This window comes from Amborella trichopoda, chromosome 1 (assembly GCF_054954075.1).
Source record: "Amborella trichopoda isolate Santa Cruz 75 chromosome 1, AtrichopodaSantaCruz75HAP2 v2.0, whole genome shotgun sequence".
In the NCBI taxonomy this organism is placed as follows: Eukaryota; Viridiplantae; Streptophyta; class Magnoliopsida; order Amborellales; family Amborellaceae; genus Amborella; species Amborella trichopoda.
This window is the reverse complement of record NC_142336.1, coordinates 8,512,164-8,532,907: the sequence shown is the minus strand read 5'-3', so window position 1 is coordinate 8,532,907 and position 20,744 is coordinate 8,512,164. Positions and strand designations below refer to the sequence as shown.

Sequence of the window (20,744 nt, the reverse complement as noted above, 5' to 3'; positions counted from 1 at the left end):
TTCTTTTTGGTATTTCTTAACCATCAATCTTAACTACATAAAAAAAAAAGTATTTACCCTAATAAAATGGGAAAGTTCAGGTATTAGTTTGAGTAGACCATATAGGAAACATCAGAGTTTCAACATTTTGAGGCAAAGCTATTTAAAAACATATCTCACTCTATATATTTCCATTATATAAACCTCCCATTACATATGCTTGACTTGCTATGCTGAATTCTAAAATCATTGACTTTAAGGTATTGTCACAAGGCGGATACAACTTCTCAAATTTGGCATAATGATGCAAATCGTACAACAAAGAAAATTGAAAATCAATTAATATGGAGATTATTTTTATGTAATATATAACGAAAGACCACCTCTATTTTTTGTGAGAGGTGGTTCATATGATGATATATGTTTTTATGGCTGTATCTCGTATGTCAGTAGACATAATATTTTTTAAAAAAGCATGCCAGTAGACATGTTTCATTCTTATTGCTTGATTTTACATATTCTTTTCAATATTATATATATATATATATATATGGATTTTCAGAGTTAACAACCCCTACAAAACATAACATTGGTTCAAGTTAGAGCTATTTGTGAACCTCTTTTTACCCTCCATTACCCTAGTATTAAAAGAACTCAAAGCCTATATAAAAAGACATTTTAGATTTTTAGTTCAAAAATTTTAAAAACAAATACAAAAATGAGGGATTTTGAATTTTGGCCATCTCCTCTCGCTCTCTCTCCCTCCCTCACCTTCCCCATCCTCTCTGCGTCTCTAACTGTTAGGCCTTGCCCTCCCCCATACCATCTCTATTACCTAAAAAACACAGGAAAATACTCTATTCTCTCTCTCGCCTTACTATTCTCTCACGCCTTGCCCTCCCTCTCTTCTTTCAAGACCTCTATTAGGGAACACCAATTTTTTGGTTGAAGATTGAATGGAGGATTGCCTCTTTGAGAACCCAATATTAGATTCAAGTTAAAAACTACTCTCAAGATCTTGATTTTGAATAAGGTATCGATTAATACTTAAGATATATATTCACTTTTGGTGAAGAATTAGCATGCTAATAATCCCTCTCTCTGTCTCTCTCTTCCCTCTCTCTAGGGCCTATTGTTCATCTCAATATGAATTTGCAGGCCCACTAAAACATGGACTTGATGATTTTTTTTTTTTTTTTTTACTTTAATCTTGGGTTTTTTTCCTTATTGGTTTTTTGGTGTCGTATTCTCTCCTCATTTTGATTTTTCACTGTATTTGTGTTCGTTTAGGCTCCTCCAATTCTAAAAGCTCAAGTGACTGATATGAAATGGAATTATCTCAGTCCATATATAAATAAAAAAATCCCCCCAAAAAGTATAGGTTCAACTAGAATCACTCAAATTAATATTTGATTCATTGTAGCTACTACAATTATTGACTTGTTTGTAGACCTTATTGAGATCCAACACATTTGCAAAGTATCTGATAAAATTCCTACTACAAGTGCAAATGGAGAAGCCACATCAAGATTGTCCCCGAGTGGGTTTTAATGTTGATTACTGGTGGAAAATCCTACATTATCAAAAATATTGGTAAAAATATCCTTGTGATTGTCATATATTGCATCCCTATTGTCAAAGTAGTTTTATGTATTATGCTTTTATTTAAGATTTTTCTATGGATATGTAGGGCATGTTTTAATACCAAAAGCACTATATTTTTTAATTATTTTACTTTCATATTAATTTTGTTTTCTTGATATGTAGGGCATGATACCATAGGCAATGAATCTTTTTTTTTTTTTTTTAATCATAAAATTTGGACACTTTCCACAGATACATAAGTGAAATGCCACATGGGAACTCCTTCAAATGAAATCAAGAAGCTTAGCATCAATTGAAGAAAACCCAAGCTATTTCTAGATCCATACCATGGGAAAATATTTTTAACTCATGAAGATGCTTATGAATTTTCACAAGTGTTTCCCCAAGGAATGGGGATTTTCGGTGCGTCGTAAACGAACTATTGGAAAAGAAGGTGATGGGAATCGAACTACTAAAAGATATTATGTTTGCCATAGGGCGGACCATTTAACATACAAAGACCATTCTGAAATTAAAAGAGAAAAAGAACGATCATCAAGAAGATGCAATCGTGGAGCGCAATTGGGGCTAGAAATGCAACGTTACATACGTGTTTTTCGGTTATTTACATGTGACAATTTTGTATATGTAATTTTGAAGTTGTACATAAGGATTATTGTCGTAGCGATTTTGTTGAGAAGTTATTATAAGATTGAATGTGGATGTGATTATTGTCGTAGCGATTTTGTTGAGAAGTTATTATAAGATTGAATGTGGATGTGAGAGGTTATTGTAACGTTGAATGTGGATGTAGTATTGATGTTGTACATCAAATGTAACATCAAGGAGCTATGTTGAGGACAATCTATGATGCTGTTCTGGCATATCAACAACTTCATCATGAAATTCATTCATCATTCACCCCTTATGGGCTCCATTTACATACCATTTTTTGTGAAAGTCAAATGTACAAACACAAAAACTCATGAAAGAAAAAACAAAAGATTTTTACCAACAACCGATCGATTGTGGCTCTGTCACATGCTCCACTTTCCACTTAAACTTTTCTGGGGACTGATCGCATGCAAGAATTATGAATCACACCTTAACGTCAGAGACTTACTGTAGATTTCCCAGCAACTTCCTGTGTTTTTTTTTTTTTTTCCATTTTCTTTGTAGGTTTTGTACATAGTAAGAGTCCTGGTAAGAAGAACAAGAGGGCCATTAATTAAGTCTCCCAAATTAAACATTCTTACCAAAGTACATTTTCCTCTCCCAAATAAGAACCCAACTGTGGAAGAACTTCCCCTCAAGGAAAGAGACAAGATACACTAAGAAAAACAACACAAGAAGAGAGAACAGCAGAAGGAAAGAACGAGAAGGAAAGAGCACAAAGTTTTCTCCTAGTTGCCTCAAACCAAGAGTTCTCAAGCCCAGCCACCACCACCAACATTGGTTGCACTAGTAGTAGTAGATGCATTCCACCCACCACCACCACTATTACCACCACCAGACTCTGGCCACGCTGCCCCACTACTCCCCCCTTTCTTGCCTGAATTCCAACCTGAATCACCACCACCCCAATCACCATCAGGGCCCTTCCCTCCACCTCCACTTCCACCACCACCCCAATCACCATCAGGGCCCTTCCCTCCACCTCCACTTCCACCACCACCCCAATCACCATCAGGGCCCTTCTCTCCACCTCCACTTCCACTTCCACCACTACCCCATTCACTATTAGGGCCCTTCCCTCCACCTCCACTTCCACCACCGCCCCAATCACTATTAGGGCCCTTCCCTCCACCTCCACTTCCACCCCCACCCCCACCCCCACCCCCACCCCCACCCCGACCCCCACCCCCACCCCAATCACTATTAGGGCCCTTCCCTCCAGCTACACTTCCACCACCGCCCCAATCATTGTTCCGGCCACTTCCACTACCACCACCACCACCCCAATCGTTATTTCGCCCACTTCCAGCATCACCAACCCCATCACTATTTTGCCCACTTTCACCACTACCCCATTCACTATTTCGCCCACTTCCACCACCTACCCAATCACTACTTGAGCCCTTTCCTCCACTCCCACCACCACCACCACCACCACCCCCCCAATCACTATTTCTGCCACCTCCTGCACTTCCACTCCATCCTCCACCTGCCTGAAGATCATCTCGTGATGGAGATTCTGATGATTTATGGCCAGAAAGGCTTCCCCAAGCACCACCACCACTCTCCTTTGACCCCGAACCCCACCCACCACCAGTATCCTTTGATCCCGATCCCCACCCACCACCAGTATCCTTTGATCCTGATCCCCAGCCACCACCACTATCCTTTGATCCTGAACCCCAGCCACCTCCACTATCATTTGCACCTGAACCCCATTTGGAAGAGCCATAGCCAGAATCGTTGCCTTCATCGTTTCTCCCTCCTCGCCCCCTCCCTTGACCATAGGGCCTTGGAACACCACTGGGGTGGCCATCACGAGCATTGTATCCATGCCTACCTGTTTGTGACACAAAGATACAAAAGATTCAAGGCTTTGATTTACACAATCCAAATACTATGTGCAATAAGAGTTGGAAAGAATTATCAGTCTGGTCGACTAAAGTAATGGTACTCCAAGACCACCGTATCCATCATATGTGCTCACTGATTGATGGTTGGAGATTAATTTGTACTGTGTACCTGTGTAGGACCACCTGGTTAATCCCTAACCAAACATCCAAGCACCAGATGGTGGATGTAATCTAGAGCACAGCATGCACTATGGTCCAGAATGATATGCTTTTTCTTGGTAGTAGTAGTTTAGCAGTCTTGTTTAGCACGACATTAGAGAACTTGTGATTGAGAGAAAATCAATGATCCACAATCACGAAGTCCTTAACCATATATGAATATGGAGACCACCACAAGGATTTCTTTGAATAATCGCCATCAGCAAATCAACATATTTTATATTACCATAATATTTTTTTTTGATGTAGTCAACTGTTGTATTAAAGGGTAAGGGTAGTACAAAATTAAGTCTCCAAAAAGTGGAGACTATATACATACAGTACTGGAAACCCGCTATGAAGGAGCTCTATAAATGGATTATCCAAATAACTTAAAAAACATTGAGTGGAGATTCATAATTGTGGACTGAGCTTGCCAAAGACATTAACATGTTAAAGGGCTATCGTTTTCAAAAATTATCCAGAAAATCCACGTTTGGAAAACCTCAAGGGAAACATTGTGAGAAATTTCTGAGATGAGATTGAGGGCTACAGCCCCAAGTGCACCAAAAAGTTCAATCTGTGAACATGAGCAGTTCAATTAACACACTGATTCTAATGATAGAATGGACATTGTCATTTGGTCTCTAGCTTTTGCTATCTGCCCCCACACACATGGCGGCCTTCTAGTCGGCCAGCTTTTTTATATCCCCACCATTTTTGGGTGGGAGTAGCAACTTTCTCTCTCTCTCTCTCTCTCTAGCCAGGAAGCCCCATCGCTCTCAACTATCAATTTCTCTCTCTCTTTCAAGCTTTTAACGCTCTCTCTACCATGGCTGATTCACAACCTTCAAGACCCTAATTTTTATCCTTTCTGAAAAGGACAGGCAGAGAAGTTATTTTGAACTTTTGAGCTATACGGCTTCTCAGAACTCGGCAACAACATAGATCATCAAGATAAACAGAGGAACCTTTAAAATCAAGTATGAGAAAGGCTTGACCAAGCTCCATTGCTTCGATCTCAGTATAACCCTAACCAAAGCATTCACAGTGAGCTGATCTGGTAAAAAATAAGGCTGAACCTTTGCTGTCTAGTAATAGTAGGGAGCTGGGGTTTCAGTTTGAGGGTTCCTCAAGATACCTCGTATAAAGTTCTCAACTGTGGGGTTTCTATTTCAGACATTAAAGATTGAGCAAGTGGCTATCAGTATCTCCAATTTTGGCTTCATCAACAAGTTTCCAAGAAGAAGAGAAGATCTAAAAGCCAAAGTTTCAGGGAAAGCAAAAGTGTCATCATTCTCAAAAAAAAAAAAAGTAAAAAGTGGCAAAAATTTGTCGATTCTTGGTGCAAAGTTGCAGAACTGGAGGTGGTCATCTTGGCCATGAAATTAGGTTTTCCCATGAGATCAAAGGAGCTCCAGAATGATGATTATTGGTGTTTGAAATCACCATATTTTCCTAATTGTTTAGAGAGAGTGAAGATATGTTAATTATAGGACTGGTGACAATGGGTCTCAATGGTTTAGAAAAAGATTGTCGGAATCTTAATGGCTTTAGAGAGAGAATGGAGGAATTTAATGGCATGAGAAAGAGTAAAGAAATTTTAGATATAGAAACAGGGACTCTTATTTGGTGGGTAACCGGCATTACCCGGTAACTCCCATATTATGTTGTAACGAGCAGCTGAAATCTAAGCTCAGCAATCAGGCAGCTCTCTGCCAAGGACGAAACTGGGCCGCCCTTGGGAGAACAAAATGTTTTCTCTTTACTTTTTGGGCAACATACCTGTTCTTGAGCCGGGTGTCGAAGACCGATCCCTATCAAAGCTCGAACGACCCCCCCTCCACCCACCATCCCCGCTCGATCCACCAGTAGCAGGGCTCCTCATCGGTACCATCGCAGCCACCGATCGAATGGGCGGGACTGAATCATTCGGAATATCATCAATATGCTTCTGAAAATGAGCCACCATCTTATCAAGACTATCAAACATGCGTTTCCGAAATTTGAAGCCCTCAGGATACAAGCCAATGTACTCATGGTGAGGGTTAGTGCTTCGAATATATGACAGTATGAAGGTGCCAGGGTGCTCATGCGAAACCCCAAAACTATACACAATCCTCATGGGGTAGTCCGATTTCTCCATTCTTAGAAGGTCATCAACTTCTGACTTGGTGCCTCTCTTAAATTTCCGGTAGCTGAGAATGGTCTTAAGGTTGGTCACAAGGGGATCCACATATCTATCCATGACCTGGAGAGCAATTCTCTCTTGTTAGTATATAATTTATTGAACGAGTGAAAAATGAAAGATCTAGTTCAAAAAGGCAAGGAAAGTACAAGAGACAAGAGAGGTGGAGACAGGAGGAATAAATACAAAAGTTCCCAGAAACAAGCTTTTAAATGGTCTAAGAAGAGCACCGCCAAGATGGACGTAAGCTTGGGGGAAATTATACTGAAACCCAATGAACAGTGGAAAACCACAACTCATAGGGGTAGCCCCAGTCCAGTGAAATGAGTCAATGACCATGATATACCATAGTGCGTAGGACTACAGTACACTTTTCAAATATGAAAATAAGAGAATTGAAGTAATTAAAACAAATTCAGGTTACAACGTCTAGAATGCTTTCTATACTAAGAGAGGCACCAACAAACAATTTAAACAAGATCAAGTATCAATATTACTGCACGTATGCCATAATTGATAATATTATCTTTTTCTGCCTTTAAATGATAATAGTCCATCTCCAATATAACTACTGAAACCGAAAATATGCCCAAAGCCCAATTTTTTAAAATATCTACAAAGCTCAATTTGCCAGAGCCCAATTTAGTTCAGAAACAACCAAATTCCCCAAGGCATCAGCAAGGAGTTATTATATGAAGCAGAAGTCTGATGAGAGTTAGAAAATCATAATTCCTAGGGAACTGGCAATATTTTAAAAATGTTCTATCAAAGACTCAACACATTTATGAGTCGTACTGTAGCATTCTATAAAGATAAATGGCGCAACCAGCTTTTCGAGTAAAATAACACAATTCAAGAAGGATGAATAATAGCATGATAAATCACCATATTTACATAAACAAAAAGACAAGTACACCAACCTCATCAAGATCCTCATATGTCTGTTCCCCGATTTTTAAAGTTTTACCAAGACGAAGCAAGCTCGTGACATCCTTGTGGTCCTTACCACCTTCAACAATGTCTTTGTGAGCATAAACCCCTTCATACACTTTGAGAGTCAATGTTAAATAACTTGGTCCTCTTGAACTGGGACGTATAATGCTTTCACCAATGTCCTTGTCCGAAAGGAACTGTTGCATAATAATCTAGATATTAACATGCTCTAAGGATCCAACTAAAAATGCAATTAGGTTAAAGACAGAATGCTTCCCATTATTAACCATGTAAGCCATGCCACAAGCTCATTCAACAATATGTCAAATCTTGATATTTCTCTCAACTTCAATAGATATCTATCTTTTATTTATTTCACATGATTAATTGTATGAGGCCAAATTGTCCTCTTACTAAATGAATTGTGAGAAGAAATGTAGAAGCCATGCCACAAGCTCATTCAACATAGATATTTCTCTTAAGTTCAATAGATATCCATCTTTTATTTATTTCACGTGATTACTTTTACGTAGCCAAATTGTCCTCTTACTCAATAATTGTAAGTAGAAATGCAATCTAAACAGATTATGAACCATGGGAAACTGTAATCCATTAACTCCTCGCTCACGACCCACTGAAATGATGGACAGAGACAGAGACAATGAGATGAGTGAGACCCACCAGAGCAGGATATGAGTCCAACGCTGGGTCACACTCCTCCATTGTCCTTGATTTTCTTTCTTTGTTAAATTTTTTTGATTGATAACTTAAAGCTCTTCATAATTGTCCTCATTTCAATGGATGGTAATATGAATGGTGATTGCCCTTTGGTTTGCTTTTCCATTCCATTGCTTTATAACAAGCTTTTCCTTTTGAGGAAATAATTCTTTGCAGTCACTATGGATGAACTTTAGAGATGATCGTATGAATGAATTTTAGAGATGATGATCATACAGTGGCCAAGAAACGGATTCGCAGTATAGTCAATCAAGAGAAACAGAAGATATAGTATACCTCCATGGCTTCGTCAGCACTGATATTTCGAAAGCGAGGATGAACTATCATTCTTGACTTGAATGACTTCTTTGCCAGTTCCTCCTTCTCCTTGCGAGCCTTCTCCTGACTAGCCAAAATACTCTCATCTTCTGAATAATAGGGGTCCCGTTTGCGTGAACTTAATATGAGATCATTCCTTCCCCTGCATGTCAAGATAACATGGCTTCTATTATGCAAAGTTTTATTAATTTGTTTGATTTTGCAAGTTATTATGCTGCCTTCATCCAACTTCATATCTTTATCATCTGGGAGTTCATTCAGATTAATCAGTCCAGTCAAACCAGATTCCAGAGTGCAAATGGCACGCAGGTCATTTACTCTCCGAATTGTTGCTTGCACAGTCATCCCTTCTGTGAGAGTGTCCTCACTTTCCCCAGAAATCATATAAAATTCCTCTTCTGGAGTTGGTTCTCTGTAAAGAGTGCGCCTGTCTTGAAACCCATGAAGCAACTCCAACCTAATGTCATACAGGGTCTCAAGCTTTTGCTCTTCGTGGCTTGAAGCATATGCACTGATTATAAGCTGTTGAAGCTTCTCTGGCCTGTTTCTCACATGCTCAATTGCCATAACTTGTGTGTCCTCATCCATCTCATTGGCATCATCATCATTTTCAGCCAAATAAACATCCTTTGCCATTTTCTCGGCTAATGCATATGACTCCGGATGGATTCTCGTGTCATCCAGTACGTCCATCACATAACTACCAGAAGCTGCCTGCCCGCTCCCTCGCACTCGCAAAAATCCAGCAGCATTAATGAAAACATTTTGTTTGAGAGCTCTCAAATTCAATGGAATTTCTTTGCGACTAAAAACCCTCCCAGCTCTAACTACTGCTCGCTGTAAAGATGCAGCCTTCCTTGGTCCAAGCCCGGAAACAAATTGCAAAGGAGAGAAGAGCCATTCATGGCAGGCAGCCAAGTTTATATCGATACCAACTTGGTTGGTGACATCTACCATTACTTGTTCAATTGCCTCATATCTTTCATCAGGTGTAAGAAAGTTCTCTAAACGGTTAAGCTTCAAAGACAATATCTCCCGTCCTGGACCACATAAAGTAGCCACCATGGCTAATGGGTTTTGCAAATTACGTCCAAGGGCCACAGCACGCCTAACAATACCTGCAAATAAAGGAAAATTAGTAATATATAAAATCATCAGGGATCTCTCATAGTATCTTCCAAAAGAAGGGGAAAAAGGTTGACGTTGACTAGCAGACTGAGTGGTCCTGACCTTGCTGTCCAGGTAGCTGATCCAAGGAGATACGAGAATTCTCATAGAGGTGAGGTAAAGATTCATCTCCATATACCACACCTATCCCTTCCATTTCTTGACCAATTTCTTTAGGATGCTCCTCAACCATACTAAAAATTACCTGAAAGGACAAAACATGATTGTTGGTATTCCGTTGATGTATTTCATTTAAATAATCAGTGTGCTATTTAGATCTTCACCTACAAGCAGGCGTGCATTAAACATTGCTTTGGCAACCATTAAGATACTACTCAGAAGCATCTCAGTGACACTGAATTGTCAACTTTGGAGTATAATAGTGTATATCATAAAATTACAATTTCATTAATAGCAGAGTAAAGGAGTGCTCTTGGAAACGAGTCACATGGTGAAATATCCACTTAGATTATGTACGTTATATTATAATTTCTAAAAATACTGCAGCATTTCTACTTAATAGATGACAGGCTTATGTTTTCTAAGGCGAAGAAGTTACTGAGAACCAGCTGTAAGGAAGAGATTAGAGAGGCTCATAAAGACCATTTAAAGTTTGGTCAGTTGAGATTAATTCCCACTTTGGATAAAAAAGACTCAGAAACCAATAAATCATTCTAATTGGCATTGATGGAGGAGGAACATATTTTATTCAGATTCAAGATAGAAGTTAGTTTAGAAAAGAAGGTGGATGATTGGGGGCGTAAAACGCAAGGGGGAATGGGGAAAGGAGTAAGATTGTGCAGAGGTTGAAGATATTCTACAGAAGGAGACGGGAGTAATCTAAAGAAATGTGGATCAGAAGACGTGAAGACAAAGGAAGTGGGAAGACAGGATGCTTAGGGGAACAAGCAATGTTTAAACAATCAGTGATCCAAATCAGAACTGGCCGATCCGGATTAGGAATCGGTCGGGCTGATCCGTATCACCCAAAATATCGGGAATCGGTTCATACAGTATTGGATCCAATTTGTTTTTTATTTTTTACTTTTTAACCATTGAACCAGACCCACCTAATTTTTTTAATTTTTTAATTTTTTAATTTTTTAATTTCCAGTTCAGTAAACCGGATCGCCGAACCGGATCAGAAATCCAGAGGGGCGATAAGGGTCACCAATCCGCTCTTTAAAACCTTGGCTAGAAGAGTAGTTTAGAGGTTGATAAGGGGAGGATGAAATTTTAGGAGCCAATCCTTCCCTTCTGACACGGCTCAGCCTGTTGTGGAAGAAGGTGATACTTGCAGGTTATCATAAGGTTCAGAAGAAATGCAGCTTCCCCACAGGGAATTGTAAATATCACAACTAAGATCCACGACATCCATTGGGATGTTTACTTCTTTTTTTCTCTCTTTTTATCAATAGTAGGATGCCTATTCACAAGCACATCATCAGGGCATCTCTCATGGGGAACAATCCAAGAAGGTAGTGAACAAATCAAGATTAGAACTTAGCAAGGACTTTTTTTTGGGGGTAGATCACTCAGCAAGGACTTGCCGAAGCTTCGGACAGATCTGCGGATTCACTCAATCTTCATATAAAAAATGTGCGGAAATGCAGGAGTCAATATCTTTATGGTTGAACATTAATTACCAAAATATCCCAACTTGGTGCGATACAAGGGTTCCCACTCTAAGGAGTTGGATCTTGGATGGATCCCAGTCCCATATGGGGGGCACAAGATCCCATCCCCTTAGCCGTCGGCCATTATAGTTCACAGACATGTTATCAGGAAAAAAGTCTTACCATATCAATAGATAAACAAAAGCAATCATGCTGCAAAATCCAGTCCTATATATCTTTGAAAGGAAAAAAGAGATACTTTAATCTACATTTATCCAAAAAAAGGAAAAGAAAAGTCTTTAACACATGCCAATCAAGGAGAAAGGAAAATTGATGAAAATCCCTATACAGTTAATTTTTTAAGGAGAAAAGATGCATATATACAGATCATTTAAAAGAAAAAGATAATCCATATGCAATGGTTTCATAATAGCATTAGAGAAGGTTTAATGGATCCAAGTTTAGCAACTTTGCATGAAAATTCATCTCTCTTAATCTCTATCTATATTTATTCTCTAAACAAATGTAATTATGCTGCAAGATCGTGTCCTGTATTCTTCTAAAGGGAAAAGAGAAATTTTAATCCATATTTATCCACAAAACAAAAAAGGGAAAAGGAAAGTCTTCAGTGCATCATCATCATCCAAGCCTTATCCCAACTATTTGCGGTCGGCTAAAAGTCTTCAATGCATGTCAATCAAAAAGAAAGAAATATTGATGCAAATCCTTATACAGTTAGTTTTTTATGGGAAAAAGATGTATATACCCAGATCAATTAAAAAAGAAAATATATTACTAAACGCAATTGTTTCATAATTGCATTAAAGACGGTTTATTGGGTCCAAGTTTAGCAACTTTGGATGAAAATTCATCTCTTTCATCTCTATCTATATTCTATATTTCATTTTAATATATAAAGAAGGGGTAGAGCAAGAAAAGGCCAGAATCTGTTTTTGGCTTGAAATCTAACTAATATCTTAAATTTTACAATTTACAAGATAAATCAAATAAATGCAGGTCTTTTATATGATAAGAGTTGAGTAAATAAATATGAATTTAAAATTGAATTGAGAAAACGCATTTCTAAATAACATAAATATATTGCAAATGTGTTTATTGTGTATCTAAATATACTTTACAAATTTTGTGTCTATGTTTTAAATTTGGGAAATTATGGTTCCCCCTTTGACCAAAAAAAAAAAATTGATATCACATGGTTTCTTCCAGTACTTTTTTTTTCCCGACACCCACCCCCACACAGAAAAAGTCTACTTGGGACGAAAATACCCCCCGTCACCACATTTCAATCCATTTTTTCCCATCCCTTTCTCTCTATATCCTCACCACAGCCATGGGCTTCAACTGTTTTCACACCCCTTTCTCCTCCATCTTCCCCATGGGCCTCAACTCTCTCGAAGAGCCCACCACGGCCCTCAACCCTTTCTCTCCATCGGCTTATTGAAGCCGGTCTGGCACAAATTATACTGGACCGGCTTCTTTTTTTCACTTGAAGCAGGTCCAGCAAAAAATGTGTTGGTCCTACTTTTGATCCCCAAAATGTGCCATTCCGACACTAAATTTTGATCCACATAATGTACCGGTCCGACAAATTGGTCTAGCACAAATGTACTAGACCAGCTTTTGATCCCCATTGTGCCAGACCAGCTTAGAGAGAGAGCGTGGGAGCATTATAAAAAAAAAAAAAAGAGAGAACAATGGGTTAAGAAGGGATGGTATTTTCGCCTGAAAGAAAAATATTTCACTTGGGGTTGGGGGGTTTCAAGAACATAGGAGTTAGTAATGTGATTTAAACATTGTTGGGGGGAGCATGCCTAGACCGTTACTCCCACACCCCATCCAGTTCCCAAGCGTGCTCTTGCTGCCAACACCTATGGGATGAACAAAGATACAAATGCCAAAGGTTTATAGGGATAAAACAAAGTTTTTTTTTTGTTGTCATCTGATTTCTGATACTAAAAGTACACCACATTTTCCAAATTTGCACTTCCACTAGAAAACATCACTTTTATAAAAAATCATTGCTTAAAAACCATCTATATGTCAAAAACCAGTTTATTTTTAAGAAAAGGAGCACCTATTCCATATATAGTTGTTAATAGGTACCAAAATGTTGTGTGTTAGATATTTAGCAGAGAATAAAATATAAGGATTTAAAATACTGATGGTCTAAACTAGCAATTAAAAAAATGGAAAAGTACACCATGAGAATATTGATCTTTGGTACAAGGTGGTCACAATTAATCTTGACCATTGGATGTGAAATTGGGCGGCTGCATTTACTGCATTGAACAAGCTCAAAGTTCAAAAGATTTTTTTCGTACTTTGTGACACACCCAAGCTATCAAATTTCACATCGGAGGGTCAAAAGTAATTATCACCTCCTTGTACCAAAGGTAAATAATGGTCTCCATTATATACAATCCCTTAGAAAATAAGACGAAACTTCTCTAGCAGAGGGCTAAAATCCTAAAGTGCCCTCTCCCACCAATCATGACATGAGTACATAGAATCAAATGGGCGCAGTATTAAAATCACCATTTCCTATCGTGATATTAGAAAAAATCCTAAAGGAAAAGCACAGTAACTAACAATGTTTAAACGCCAGGACTCAGCCTTGAACTTGCCAAGGTGCCGAGCCTGAGTACGGTGCTGACTCAACCGAGTTGGACTACCTGACTAGGCCGAGTCCAATAAAAAGCTGCAAAATATTTAAGGATAGGTTTAGTTATCCAGATCCAGCACCCTACTGGGTCTGAGGGACTCAAGCAAGTCCGAGCCCGATTCAGTGGCTTTTAGAACACCGGATATTCACATGCAACATAAACAGAGTATGTGAACATCAGAAAGGATGATTTGATGACTATGATCAGTGATGTGGTGGTATGTGAACATCAGAATGGATGATTTGATGACTATGATCAGTGATGTGGTGGTGGTGGTGGTGGTGGTGGTGGTGGTGGTGGTGGTGGATGTGGTGGTATGGGAACATCAGAATGGATGATTTGATGACTATGATCAGTGATGTGGTGGTGGTGGCCATGGCAATGACAATGGCGCAAATGATGGTAACAAATGATAAGATGAACAAGAACAAGAACACCAAATAGAGGAAGACAAGGAAACTAGCTCCTACCTCAAAAATATCATCCCTCAAGCGCGTACATGAGAAATTAACAGCTCCTAGGACAACAACATGGGGTTGGTACTCTGTCATAAACTTCAGAACACGTTGCTGGTCCAACTTCTTGCGTTGCTGCAACGCAGCACTTTGAGAGCGCACACTCAAGGAGGGTGCATACAATACATCCAATACTTCTCCCGACGAATCCAACATCACAAAAGTCGTAGGTGGTTTTCCAGGACCCCAGCAACATGCCATGACTTTTGGTGCTGGCTCATCATCAAAACCAACATCAGCATCCACTTCTTTGTGTTGAGTGTCATCTGCCTGCCTCTTATATGGGCCAACAGAGACTTTGTTCCAGATTTGTTTGCCATATTCCAATAGCAACCAGTTCTTGGCTCTAGCAGTCAAAAGAGCTCGTGCTTCTTTTTCCATTAATAGGAGGAGATTCTTCAAAGCGTCCTGCAATATCAATTTGCGCTGCTCATTCCAAAGCTGAGCAGCTCGGCTAACCCCATCACTGAGATACTTCTCCTCAAAATCAGCCATCAGAGAGTTCTGAGAGAGACTAAATGTAACATCAAGAAGGTTCTCTTCTTGCGCCTTCTGAATGAGAAGCCATTGTGCATCGTCAAACTTGGATATGGGCTTCTCACGCAACCACTTTACACCAGAGAACTGATGGAAAGCATCAATGACTGTGTTTCCATCGGAAGTGGGCCTCGTTGACACCAGGGCATACTCCATATACACATTACGGACATATTCTCGAACGGAGGGTTCAGAAAAGATCTCAATTGCCGCCTGGTACATTAAAAGAAAATTAAAATCAGATGTGCAATTGGAATTCAGTCCTACTTACAAATATCAAGCATTATAAAGACAAACCAGTCATCAATGCAGAGAAACCGGTCCGATCCGACAAACTGGACCAATCTTAAAAAGCAAAATACAATGGTAAACTTGTATAATATCTAAAGATCAAAAAAAAAAAAAAAAAAAAAAAAAAAAAAAGGGCATTAAACTTCCACTATTTTGGGCTTTTTAAGATGACCAGTTCCTGATCCAATCAGTTTGCACCAGCAGAATACCTTTGGTGCTTATGACACTATAAGACAGTTCCCTTAAAGGACAGATGCAAACCATTTGCCTAGCGCCTTTGAGGACGGCTTGAGGAGATGAAAAGTCAATGCCCACAAATGTACTAGCCATCTCCTCGGGTGTTTCCCTAGCATCATCCACTTCATCCTGCATGATGGAAAAAGATCCTATTAAAAAATGAAAAACAAGGAGAAAAAAAAAACCGGAAGGGAAAAAAATACCAACTAGAAAAAATAAAAAGGACGAAAGAATTAGATTTGCTCTGAATTTAAAGCAAGCAGGGATCAAGGGGGCATATCCATACTGCACGACAGTTTTTGAGAAGCCAACCAAGCTTCTCTGGGCTAACCCCAAACTTGGAAGCAACCTCAGCTAGACCAGCCTTGCGAAGACGGCTATAATCTGATTTTCGCTTTGGTCTCTTGAATTGTCCTTCCTCCAACTCTGCCTCATCAGGGGGGAAATGCAGATTGAATTTGGCATCAATGTCATCCACAACTCTCTCTGATTCAGCTTTCTCGAGTGCTGCTATTAGGGATTCGAGAAGTTCCTTTTTTGAGTTGTCATTTCTGGCTTCTTCTCCTGCACGCTTGCTGTAGGAAACAGCAAGAGCTTTTTTCCTTCTTTGAAGAAGAAGCCACTTCCTGTCGAAGTTATGGATGGCCCAAAGCACCTAGAGATAAACACAATTGCACAAGTAAGCTTCCAAAAATCACTTTAGCAGACAATTAAAACTTTATACTTGATGATAGTTTAACTGCAGAAAATTTCACATGATACAAACGTAATTACCTTATGCCACCTCAAAGGGGGGGCCTTATCGGATTTGTCCCTCTCCTCATTTGATAGAACTTCTTCCTCTGGATCTCTCAACAGGTCAAGACAGAGCTCCTTCCGATACATCGCAATAAAAGGAATCTGAAATGGTGAAGATCAACAATGAGTCAATACTCCAAACAGAAAAAAGGCTTTACAAAACCAATAAAAAATAGATCATTCATATAGAAAAGGCTTATAAGGAATGAATCACCCACTATCAGTGGAAGTAGAAAGAGGGTTGCATCAAATCTTTTAAGGTGCTTACATCAAATTTTTGAACATGTAGCATTCCTATGACATTCGCAATCTCTGCAGTGATGTGATCCTTGTCCAACCTCATGATATGTTGAAACCCAACAGGTGATGGTCCAGTTGCAGAGCCAACAAGCTGACTATAAATCCATTCAGCCTCTTTAGTTATACTTTCCTCATCAGTTGGAACAGGACCAGTTATTTCTTCAGATAGCTGTAAAGGAAATTATGTCAAATATATGAAACAACACCGCAATAAAAAGGATGACAACTACTTTGGATCTATCCATAAAAATGGAAAAAAGAAGCCAACATCTTTGGACTCAAAATGTCCAAATGAACTTATCATACATATCAACTGCACCTACATTAGTATATGAGCTTTGTAAGTGACGAGAGACAAACCTGAATCCTTTCAGGGCGATCAACTTCTCTAATGCGATCATCTTTCTCTGTCATATACTTTTCCTCAAGAATGCTAGGCTCAAATTCATCCTCGAGCCGCTTTGGCTTTCCATCAACAGAATCGTCCACTCCATCAAACCCATCACCAGCTTTCCCATGCCCTAGTTTACGAAACCTCAGAAGTTCATCAACATCACCAAATATCTCATGGGCTTCTTGTAATGCAGATGACGAAACCCCAGGTGCCTGTCTTAAAACCTTTTTCTTTGGTTTTCTCCTCCTAACACAATCATATACATGAGAATAAATGCATGGACAAAACCAAGCACCTTGAAGTGGTAACTTCTTCTTTCATGATACCTTACATGCAGCCTCCTTTTAAGAAATCAATTTCACTTCTTTACATTGCATTGTTTCTTACAATAGAGTGGACAGAAAAAATAGAACCAGGGGTCCCGTGTAATTTGAAGCATACCTCACAGGCAAACCATTCTCATCAACTTCTTCTTCATCCACTATGAAATCTCTCATTTCATCTTCATCGCCAATGTCTTCATCATCCTCCCCTTCCTGCTGCTCATCTTCAGAAATATCCTCAGGAGGCACTCCTAAAGATAACAGCAACGCACAATATTATCTAAAGGTGAAGGAAACTGCTTCTTTTTTATTTGAAATGTAGGCGGAGAGTGCTTCTTGTAGTGTAAATGATTACCTTCATCATCCCCAAACAAACTGCGCTTGAGTTTTTCCTCTGCAGTTCGGCCACTGTGGCCGCCTTCCTCAATTTCCTCTTCATCAGAAAATCGGGTTCTTTCTTCTTGATCAGTATCCCTCCCTGCTTTTTTCAATCGCTTAAATTTCTTGCTTCCCTGAAAAGTATTAACCCAATTTCCGCATATTAATTGGTTGGGCCACAACGTGGTACTTCGAGAACATTTTAAATAATTATTTACACATTAGTTGACAGTTTTGCGATCGGTTTTACAAAATTTAAACACAAACTGAGGATGAAAACAAACTAGTTAAGAGGAAATGACAGATCAAAATAGTTTCAAAATTTAAGGTTCTGGACCACAAATGTCATTACTATAGGTGTTCCACGCAATGTTTTAACATTTACTCAAATAATTACAAATACAAGCGATGAGTACTAAATCTTACAGGTTTGGGGCGACGGAAGCCAGTAACATTAGCCTCCTGGAGCAACTCATAGTCATCTTCATCGAGCTCATAATTCTCCTCAGTTTCCCTAAATTAAACAAGATACCCAGGAATATAAATTGAGAGTCCATAAATAGTGACAATTGTGTGTAGGGAAGACAGAAAATTTGGAGAACAATAATTGATTACCTTTTCCTCCTTTTCTTCTTCTTTGCTTTCAAATCCTCATCACTATGATCCCTTTCTTTCTCCTCTTCTTCTTCCTGCTCATCTTCAACATCGTCTACAATAAATCCATCCTTCTCATATTCATCTGGGCCTTCCTCTGCAAATGAATCAGAAGCTCAGAGAGGAAATAAATTCAGGCAAAGCCAACAATAACACGACATCAAAAATAAAAGGTAAACTAGGGGAAAAAAAAGGGAAAAAATCGAATCAAAGGGCCTGAAATCCACTGTTAGTTATTCAGAATTCATCCAAACTACTCACCTTCTTCTTCCTCTTCATCGTCATCTCCTCCATCAACATTGGTTGCTTCATTATCCTGAACTATTCTATCTACCTCTTCGTCATACTCATCTGACAGAAACAAATATTAAGAATGAAAATGAGTAAAAAAAAATCGCCAGTTACTAATGCATATATAAATGAAGACATATTTGCAGGATACATCCATTATGTTAAACGTAATGGTAAAAACCAACTTGAAAAACTTCAATGAGAATAGGAGAGGGACAAAATAAGAACGCAATAACTTACAATTTTTAAGGCAAACAACAGTCAAGTAACTGATGGGAGAAAAAAAAAAAAACAAAGTATATTAACAGGAACTCGCATGCAAAGTTTCTCTCACGTATAAGAGAAGCTAAATTCAAAAGAAGAACCAGCACGACCAAAAATGTAAACGAACAAAGTATAAAGCTGGATTTCTACCATTTGTAACCAAAAAATGCGACGACCCCAAAACCATATAACATAAAACCTAGAAACCCTAATCTGCACATACCTTCATCATCTGAAACAACTGCTCTTCCCATGGCAACCAGTGAAACAGATCCCCTTCAAATCACCTCACACTTCAGGCCTTAATCAAAACCCTAAGAACCATAAATTTTCAGACCTAAACATTTAACAAATGCCCGAAAACCCTAGCTTTTCACTTGCTCCACGATCACAAACCCTAGAGACCCTATTCTCAGCTCAGGCTCAAATCAAACTCCCTGAAAACCCAAATTTATGGAGTAAAACTTCTGACAATTTGAAGAACCTAAAAAATCATAATTTCTACGAGAAATAGCAGAGACGAAGGCTCCCAAATGCCCTAGAAAGCTCAATTCGCATGGAAAAAAAACAGAGTAAAATGAATAAAAAAGTAAGAGCAGGAAAGAGGCCATTTGGCGGCCAAGTGGGTATTTATGGGAAAGGCAAATGGATGATCCAAGAGAAATGGCCAGAAAACCCTGGTTCTTTTTTGAGATTACAATATTGCCCTCAAAATTTACCGAATTACCTTTATTTTATTTTATTTTATGGTAAGTGGGGTGAAGGCCCTTATCTTTGATAGGAATTAAGTTTAGGATCTAATATTTTTATTTTATTTTATGATGAATTTAGGATCTAGTATTGCAAATCATCGCACTGACCCATTATTTTTATCATATTAGTATTGTATAGGGTGTAGTTTGTATAAAGTTGAGGCACCAAACAAACAAAAGTAAGGCTCGCCTTGAAATACTGCTGAAATATGTTGTTCAATATCATAAATATTTATGATGGCCTTAAAATTTATTTTCATCTTGAATTATATAATTTAAATATTACGAAATAATGTGGATCGAGCAAATCTATGAATGCTTGAAATTTGATGATCTAGTTAAGACATTACAAAATACATTATTTTCTAAACTTTAAATATATTTTTTCTCATGTTCATACATCTTGAAGTTGATATCATCAAATTGAGAGCTTTTTAGCACCAAAATAACGTCTTGTAATGAATTTTTGAGCTACACTTTAATTTGATTGTCTAGGGCCTAACCCTTAGATAAGTGACTTATATAGGGCTCCTGCCCTATTTATTGAAGGGTAGCTTGTCTCACCATCCATTAGAAACCATTCTCTCTTATCTCTCTTCTCATCTGATTCTCTCTCTAAACTGACAATGTCACTAACCATTGTCTCTCTGGGCCACAAAAAACCAGAGAAAGTTGCAAGGAGTATTAAAGAAAATTTGCTAGAAGCTTCTAAAACTACAGGGAGAGAGAGATAGAGAAAGAGTACAGAATCCAAAGGAGAGGAAATGAAAAAAAACAAAGGCTCAAGGAAAAAAATTATTTAAGTGTGAGATTCTAAATAATCAAACAAGGGCACATCTCAAAAAATTCACTAGAAGATGTTGTTTTGATGCTCAAACATCCTCAAATTGATCATCTCGATCTCAAGATGCATGGACATAAGAAAAAATGGACTTCAAGTTTTAGAAACAACGCATCTTGAAATGCATTTTTTGACCGTCAATTTTCAAAATTTTCAAGTTTTCATAAATCGGCTCAATCTATACTATTTTTAAAGCTTTAACTTTAATTATTGAAACCGTATTTATCAACACCATT

At 38.5% G+C, this 20,744-nt stretch overlaps 1 protein-coding gene across 1 annotated transcript; it reads right to left on the bottom strand.

The window, feature by feature from the left end:
- Nucleotides 1–2,692: 2,692 nt before the first annotated feature.
- On the bottom strand, nt 2,693–19,302 carry GTB1 (global transcription factor group B1). Its single transcript, XM_088860573.1, has 17 exons — nt 19,139–19,302; nt 18,622–18,711; nt 18,322–18,457; nt 18,133–18,220; nt 17,684–17,840; nt 17,447–17,579; nt 16,972–17,251; nt 16,580–16,780; nt 16,288–16,413; nt 15,800–16,168; nt 15,538–15,642; nt 14,404–15,198; nt 9,697–9,838; nt 8,425–9,584; nt 7,398–7,607; nt 6,075–6,540; nt 2,693–4,078 (listed from the first exon to the last, which is right to left on the bottom strand). The coding sequence occupies exons 1-17, from the start codon at nt 19,167–19,169 to the stop codon at nt 2,991–2,993; spliced, it is 5,577 nt and encodes a 1,858-aa protein (XP_088716699.1). The 5' UTR covers nt 19,170–19,302; the 3' UTR covers nt 2,693–2,990.
- Nucleotides 19,303–20,744: the final 1,442 nt, after the last annotated feature.